An 8,054-nucleotide genomic window follows, 5' to 3' on the forward strand; every position below is an offset into this window, starting at 1 on the left:
TCTGGGTGCCAGGGCTGGTGCAGAGCACAGTGCCCTGTGCCTCCTGTTGGCACAGTCTTGCCCAGCCCTGGTTGGGGGGGAGTTTAGCAGCCTGGGTTCAGACATGAACTCTGTCCCCTTTGGATTCCTGACCTGCTCCTCCCCAGGGCCCTCCTCAAGGTGCCCAAGCCCTGCCCAGACGTGAGGGCCAGGTACCGGAGGTCTCCTCTTAACTCCTAGCTTGCAGATGTCTCCTCTTGGCTGCTTTGGTCTCCATGGAAACCCTGCCCAAAGAGCCCCTGAGGGAGATCAGTATGAGCTTGGTCCTTCCCTTTTGTGTGTGTGGGAGCTCATGCTCGGTGGCCCTGGGGCCCACAATGCAGAAAAGCTGAGGTGAAGGGGGCATCACCCTTTATTGTGTGGTCTGTACAGCAAGTGCTGGGCCCCCCTGCTGAGGAAAGGAAGAGACTGCACCCTGGACCGGCCATTTGGTCTCCAACGAGCCCATCCTCCTCTGTGCCCTTGACTCCAGTCTGAGCACTTCCCCTGGATCCACCTCCATCACCTGCCCCCCATGTGCTCAGGGGCATCGCCAGCCAATCAGGAGTGGGAGACAGGGCAGGTGGCAGGTCACCTGGCGCAGCAGGCCTGGGGCTTGGGCCTTGGCCCAGTGGCTGCAGAGCCCCAGGTGGAGGCAATAGTGATGGCCTCAGCCACACCGCCCTCGGGCTCCAGGTCCAGGCCCTCGTAGATGGTGGGCAGCGAGGTGTGCTGGCTTAGCCGCCGGCGCAGGCCAACCAGCAGGGCCTGGGGCAGGGAGGCCACATCCACATTGTTGCCCAGGTCCACCCAGGCCAGCACCGGGAACTTGGCAGTGTCCTTGATGGCCTCAGTGAACTCGCGGGCAGCAGCCCGTGTCAGACGGTTGCCATTGAGCAGGAGCTGGGTGAGGCGGGGCAGCGTCCAGAGGCTGGGCAGCAGCTGGTGCAGCAGCTCGTCGCTCAGCCCCGTGAAGCTCAGGTCCAGCACCGTGAGCCCCGCGCCCTGGCGGCCCAGGTAGTGCATGATGTGCTGCACATCCCTCACCGACAGCAGGATCCCTGAGAGGTTCACAGTCTCCCCCACTGCCGGCAGAGTCTTCTGGAGGCTGCTCTTGAGGCTGTGGGAACTTTGCAGGTGGGGAGGGACTGAGTGAAGGCCTGGGGCGGGCAGGTCGCCACCAGCTGCAGACAGTGACCCTTCAGGGCAGCCCAATGGGCATGTCCTAAAGAAGGGCCCATGGGCGATGCTTGGGTTCACTCTAAGCCCTAGTCTCCTCTTTGGTTACAAGGGGACCTGGCTGTGAGGGTTAAGCGCACCTGTGTTAAGGCTCCATGGGCTATTGTAAAAACCTGCTGTGTGCCTGCATGGCCACACTGTCATGTCTGGCATCTCTTATTTTTATGCCAACCCAGTGGGATGGGATTGCGACCCTCTTCTGCAGAGGAGTGAACAGGTGCGGGAGGGGTGACGTCATACTTCCAAGGCCACACACCACTAAGGGGGAGCCAGGTCTCAAGTTGGGGTGCTCTGACCCCTGTGCCCACACTTTTTTTTTTTTTTTCACGTGCCACTCCTCCATGGTTGACCCTGTCAGAATAAGGATAAACGTTCCTGTGGGGGAATTGGGCATCAGGCTGGTCCCCAGCCTTGGGGCAAGAGAGGGAACAGGCCCAAGGTAAGCAGGAGGGCAGTGTTGGGGGTGTGGGTGGGAACCTGCCCTAGGGGAGAGTTTCCTGTGATCTAATCCAGGGGACTGAGGAGGGTCCCCCACTGCCCCCAGAACCCTCTCTAGGTCTCCTGTTATTTGAACATGGGCCCATGAGGCAGATAGGCCTGCCTGGGGCTAAGGCGGTAGGAATACCTCCAGGGCCCTCACCTGCCAAGGCAGGGCTCAGTGTGGGTCGTTAGGCTCAAGGGGGATGGCAGGTTGGGGGGCAAACAGAGGAGAGCGCCAGGGCTGTGGTTCTGGGCCCTGGGCCTGGCTGCCAGCAGCCCGTTCCCAGGCTGAGTCTGTGGCCACGGGGCTGTGATGGAGTGATGAGAGGGGGACCCCATGGCAGAGTGAGCCGGTGGGCTTGCCCTGGAGGCTTCAGGTTTAGGCAGCCTGGCACGGAGTTCCCAAAGGGCTGCAGGAAACTCAGGGCAAAATGGCCTTGGGCAAGAGGCTCTGCTTCCCCCAGTCTCAGTTTCCTTCCCTGCAAAATGGGAATCATGACCAGAATCTGCCTTCCTCGCAGCCTGTCATGGGGACTCTTCTGAGTCCTGCTGAGGTCATCTCGGTCCAGGGGACCAGGCCCTGTGCCAGGTAGGGGGTTGAGGGATGGGCAAAGGGCAGGAGGCAGGTCACACGGAGAGCAGCTGGGCCTGGGGGCATCTGCGCCCGTGGCCACTGGCCAGTGACAGGGCCGTAATGCAGGCTGGGGCGAGGGGCCCACAGGCAGGGCTTTCATGCAGCAGCTCTTGCTGAGAGGTGCCTGTCCAGGGACGCTGGGTTAGTGTGATGGGCTGTAGCTGGGCTCCTTTACCTGATCTGGGTCTTCCTCTGGGGCGGGCCAGACCCTTGCTGCCGCCTGGAGTGAGGAGTGAGGTGGTAGATGAGCTGCTGGCAGATCCTGTCCGAAGAGTTCCAGAGCTTGTGGTCCTGGGGGGGCAGTGCAGTCAGGGGAGGCTGAGCCCCTCCCACCCCAGGGCCTTGGGGACCCAAGTGTGGGCATGCGCATAGTCACTCCTCACAGGTCACCGAGCCGCCCACTGGCGTTCCCCCTCCACCCCCACCCCCTACCCCGCCGTGGCCTGGCGCGGAGCCAGGGGAGGCTGCCCACTGGGAGCTGGACAGGCTGGTCTGAGGCCCGCAGTGCCCGGCGGGAGGAAGCCCAGACAATGGGCCCTTGTTCCCTGTCCTCAGGCCCTGGGCCAGAGTCTCGGGCTATCAGCCGGCTCCCTGTCCACCTTCAGCAACCCCCTGAGACTCGCCACCAGGGGAGGCAGGACCAGGCCCCTCCAGGGAGCCCTGCTCCACTGACGCCACCCCCAGGGAATAGGAACCAGCCAGGTCAGCATGCTCTTCTTCCTCTGTGTCTCCAAGCGAGACAGCGTCTGTGGGGCCTGGGTCTGGGCTGCCAGGGGGGAGGGCTAAGGTTTTACAGCACCATCACCTGGCTCATGCTTGGTCCCCAGTGGGCCCTGGTAGAGGCCCGGCTTGGGCAGGATGCGGGGTGCCCTGCTTTCCACAAAGCTGGCACCGAGCATGCTCCACCACCCAGCACATTCTTTCATCCAGTCCCTCTGTTAACAGCGCTCACACTGTTAGCAAGCCCCGAGGTCATTGTGATGGCTCTAGGCTAGCCTCAGAGAACCCTCGGTGACAAGTGCACATGGACATGGCAGTTCAGAACTGGCAGGGCATGTAGTGGGCACCCCTATTTGGGGCGGGGACTCACTGTGACGAAGGGCTGGGGGCTGGGGGCTGGCCACAGACTGTGTCAGGAGCACCTTCAGTGCTCATGGCAGGACGTCTGCAGGTGCTGACAGAGCGAGGTGGGATGGATATTCTAGCCAGATGTGGTGGCATGTGTTGGAAGATTGGAGGCTGCAGGTGGCAAGTGCCAACTCAATGTGAGGAGGGATATGCTTGTGGCTTGAGCTGCCATGGGCAGCAGTGGGCACTTGTCCCCCAGTGGGGGACGTGTGGACAAGGCTCCAGCTGAGGGCAGCTCTCTTCTGGCTCTGGGACTCGGGCTGGGTGTTTGGTTCCATAAGTGGACTTGTCAGAATGCTTTGTATGTACAGGCGAAGGGTCCACATATGACTTCCAGCTTGGGCTCCAGGGTCTGGTGCGTGAGGCTGCCCCTCAGAAAACAGGTCTACCCGACAGGTGCCTTTTCAGGGCTGGGAAAGCACAGGTCATGTGTGCTCCAGCAGCTGGCCAGCCTAAAACACTGAAACTGGCATCACACCCTAGAGAGGGATGGGGATTTGCCTAAAGCCACACACAGCAGGCCAGGTGAGGGCCAGATCCCAGCTCTCAGCCCTGGACATTCCTGACCCCTGTCAGACACATTCCTCAGCCTCACCGACTTGGGGCACTGCAGGTCGCGGGCCAGGTTCATAAGCAGGTCGTGGGAGATGGGGTCCACCAGATTGAGGTAGGCCACGTTCCTATATAGGATGTCTGTGAGGAGGGTCCCCTCTAGGCCCAGGTCCTACAGGTGTGAGAGCTGAGTGAGCCAGAGGTTGAGGCCTCCTATCCCAGGCCCCAGCCCAGCCAGCCAGAGCCCTTCGCATCTGTTCCCCCCTCTCCATTCCCCCCATCCCGCTGAGGGCTTCCAGGGGAAGGTGGACCCTCTAGGTGATCAGAGGGCCAGTGCATCGGGGGCCTCAGGAAGGCAATAAGTGAGTCTGGGAACTCTTAGACTGGTTCCCTGGAGGTGAGATGTTCTGCTGAGACACCCTGGCTCCTCTGATGACCCCCAAATGCCACTGCCCTCCAGCATTTCCGTCAGGTCCCTTGCCTCTGTCCCCCTGTTCCTCAGCTCTCCCAAGCCATAGCTACCATCTCTTTGCTGGCAGGTCCATACAGTTCCTTTGGGATAGAACGCTCTCAGCTCAGGCTGGTGGTATCTCACTTTCTGTGCCCCAGCTCAGTAAAGGGAGCCAACATCCCCATCCTCATGGCACTTGGGCCAGAGCCCAAGAATCACCCCATACTCTTCCATTAATGGCCCCACCATGCCCAGGCCACTGCTCAGGAGCTTCAGGCCTTATACCCCAACAGCCCCCTCCCAAGCTCCCCCTGTCCAGTCCCCCCATGTGCTGCTAGAGCTTTATGGAACATGTACTTGTGCTTGAACCCATAACCCCTTCACGGACCCAATGCTGTCAAGGTTGTGCCATGGCAGAGACTTGCTCATAGTGTACAGTCTCAGCCTCCCACCCCCGACACAGATCCCACCACTGGGTCTCTGGCCTGCTCTGGCCTTCCTGCCTTCACTTGGCCTCCTCTTCCTGTTATTCCCATAGGTCTGGGGTGGTGCTTTTGAGGGACATGTTTAGAGGATATACCTACAAACCAAGGGGCAGGCATTGCTAGGAGGGGCCACCCAGGGCAGAGAGCAACATGCTCTGTGCATAAGCCCAGGGCACAGGAATCCAGGCCAGGCCAGAGTGCCCTGGGGCCATAACCACAGAGTCCCTGTAGGTTATGGGGCAGGACAGGCCCCATAACTTCAAATCCCAACCTCTGGGACAACGTCGGGGGCAACCTAGCTGGTTCTCCAGCTCAAATGGCCATCCTGTGCCTGGGGCTCCAGATGCCATGCCAGGCAGAGATCCGTGTGCGGCTCTGCTGTTTGAATTTTAAACACTTTAAGTTGCAGATGCCAGCTAGAGAGGATCCAGAAGGGAGGGGGTGGCTGGTGAGCCTGGGCTGACCCAGACAGGGTCCCAGACCAAAGCCTACCTTCTGCTGGTCTGGACAGCTCCTCTTAAAGGGTCTTTCCCAGCTGCTGAACCCAGAGAAAGAAAAGCCAGTGCAGCAAGAGGAGCAGAGCTGGGAGACTGGAGTTTGGGCTCTGGCCTTGGCTGGCTTCCAGTTTGCTCTGTGACGCTAGTCTCACTATTTTTCTCCAAGCCTCAGTTTCCCATTTCTAAGCATCCACCTTCAGGCCAAAGACCACCCGCTGAGCTGATTTTAGTTTACAGAATGGGGCAGGTTGTGGTGGCAGCTGCTGCAGGGTGTAGGGATGTGGACAAGAGGGAAGTGGATTGTCCAGTGGTGATGCTGGGACCAGAACCCATGTTTCCACGGCTCAGGTACCTGGTGTATTTGGAAGCAGAGCTCCCTCCCTCCAGATGTGGTGCTGTCATGCCAGGTGTGTGTACTCACTGGGCATGAGCTGCCTGTTAAGATGGGCACTGTGTGCTGTGGCTGCCCTGCCATGGTGCCATGGTGAGGTTGCACCTGCTGACCTGTGGTGGGCTGTCACTTCCAAAGTCCTCTGTCAGGGTCCAGGGTAGCCCCTCCCTTCACTCTGGAGTGGCCAGCTGCTCTTCCCAGTGCCCCTCAGTACAAAGCGATCACACCCACCTGCCACTCCTGCCTGCCACCTCCTTTCTTGTTGAGGCCTGAATGCCCCAGGCTTGGGGCACCCTCAACACCCACAACTGACCTCAAACCCCAGAGACGTGGAGAGTTACAGGATCTCCTCCAAAATCACTGTCGCCCTCTCCATTCTAGCCCACTGCCCTCCCTCCCTCGCCCCCTGCAGCCAGTCTTACCCTCCCCTCTAACCCGCCCGGCCTGGGCGCCCCAGGCCAGTCCCACATCGCCTCCCGCCCCTCCCCGGCCTCCACCCCGGCTGGCCCGCTCCTTCTCTCGCCTGGCACAGGAGGCGCAGCAGCTGCCGGGCGCGCTCGGGCCGCCGCTCGCGGAGCATAGACTGGATCTCGCGGAGCCAGCGCACCCGGCGCTCATAGGGAGCCGGCCCGCACCCCGCCGCCGCCCCGGCCTCCAAGCCGGCGTCAGGCCGGGCCCGCCGGCCCAGCCGCGCCCCCATGGCCGCCGCACTCTGGGGGGGCGCAGAGAAGGCTGGACACCCGGCCGTTTGCGCCCCGCCCCCGGCCCCGCCCCCCGGCCCGCCCTCGCCCGGGATCCGCAGAGGGGGGAGCCCCGGACACAGCGCTGCGTGCCTGGGCCGGGCCGGATCGGTGGAAGGGAGGAGGGTTCCTGCTGGAGACCCTGGAGCTCCTATACTCTGTTTGGGGGTCTCGCTGGGGGAGGCCCTGTCGGTTTGGGGGTCTAGCTGAGGAAGGCCCTGGCTTCCCTGTCTCGAGGCGCAGGAACGGGAGCCGCCGGGGGAGGCTCTGAGCCGGGGTGGCGCCTGTCAACCCTCTGAGCCCCAGTGCTGATTGTGGAAGTCACATTGGGGGTGCCAAGAGCACAGGCCTTGGAGTCGGGGCGGGGTGGATGGGGGTTCTGCGGCCCTTCCCCAGCTTTAGGCAGTGCCTGCACCTGCTTTCAGAATCCCCACTCCCACCCCGCATCGAGCAATTGTAGTATCTAATCAGTCCACCGTTGGAGAGGACACTCCTGCATCGAAGTGTTGGGCAGACTTGGGCAGGCCTGTCCCTCTGACAGTCACCTGGGAGATAAATGGGATGGGGAGTGCTGGTCCACCATCTAAGCACAGCTCTGGGCAGGCCAGGAGCAGGCCAGCTGCACCTACCCCATGGCTTCCCTCCCAGGCAGCAGGTTTGAGCTAGGGACCCATTAGCTGGAGGGGCCTTTGTTGGAGGCCTGCTGCCCCTTATAGCACCCCCCACCCAGCTCTGGGCCCCTCATGTTCCAGGGCTAGGGAGCATTTGGTGCACCAGGCTTCAGACCTGGACTCCCACAGCAAGGAGGGTGCATCCAGCCTGGGAGGACAGTATAGCCCAGCAGGGGTGCCAGGGGGGTGAGCACAGACAGCCATGGGAGGAGGAAAGGATGGCCATCCAAGGGTCCTTCTTCCTCTGGGTTAAGAATTGTCCCCCAGGAGGGTGTCCAGAGACAGAGTCCTAGGCTCTGTGATTCCCCTGGGGCTGAGCCCCTGAGACAAGGCAGAGGGCTTACCACCCACTGAACCCTGTTGTTGCCTGCTGTTAGGTACCCCCATCAGGCCTGTTTCTGGGGCCTCCCTATCCTGGGTACCTCTCTTTCCTGCCATTTGCCAGCTGGACCCAGCCACCTCCCCTCCCTCCTCTGTAGCCAGCTTGTCCTGGGGCCACCTTGGCACCACAGGTTTCCTCCCTGGCAAACCTACATGATTGCTGGGCCCTCCTCCAGAGCCAAGGCGTCATCACTATACTGACGTGGTGGTGAAAGGGGCCAGAGACTTCGGCAGCAGCTCCATTGTTGCTCAGGGGCCTCCTAGACCCCTGCTGGCAGCCTGGTAAGACCTCCCCCCATCCCCACTTTCAGGTCTGGAGCCAGAGCTGGGATGTGTCCCAGATCCTAACCATATCCTTCCAGAGGCTGAGTCAGGCCTGGACATTGT

General features: G+C 61.5%; 1 protein-coding gene across 1 annotated transcript; it reads right to left on the reverse strand.

Annotated features, from left to right (window-relative positions):
- LRRC75B (leucine rich repeat containing 75B) lies at nucleotides 374–6,575 on the reverse strand. Its single transcript, XM_021073101.1, has 4 exons — nucleotides 6,399–6,575; nucleotides 4,095–4,223; nucleotides 2,547–2,662; nucleotides 374–1,138 (listed from the first exon to the last, which is right to left on the reverse strand). The coding sequence occupies exons 1-4, from the start codon at nucleotides 6,573–6,575 to the stop codon at nucleotides 610–612; spliced, it is 951 nt and encodes a 316-aa protein (XP_020928760.1). The 3' UTR covers nucleotides 374–609.

Source organism: Sus scrofa, chromosome 14 (genome assembly GCF_000003025.6).
Source record: "Sus scrofa isolate TJ Tabasco breed Duroc chromosome 14, Sscrofa11.1, whole genome shotgun sequence".
Lineage (NCBI taxonomy): Eukaryota > Metazoa > Chordata > Mammalia > Artiodactyla > Suidae > Sus > Sus scrofa.

Excerpts from the sequence above, each read along its gene's own strand:
- LRRC75B (XM_021073101.1), bottom strand. The coding sequence starts at position 6,575 with ATGGGGGCGCGGCTGGGCCGGCGGGCCCGGCCTGACGCCGGCTTGGAG. Across the intron at positions 2,663-4,094 it reads ACCTGCAGTGCCCCAAGTCG|GACCACAAGCTCTGGAACTC; the intron begins GTGAGGCTGAGG and ends CTGCCCCCCCAG. Across the intron at positions 1,139-2,546 it reads CAGAGGAAGACCCAGATCAG|CCTCAAGAGCAGCCTCCAGA; the intron begins GTAAAGGAGCCC and ends AAGTTCCCACAG.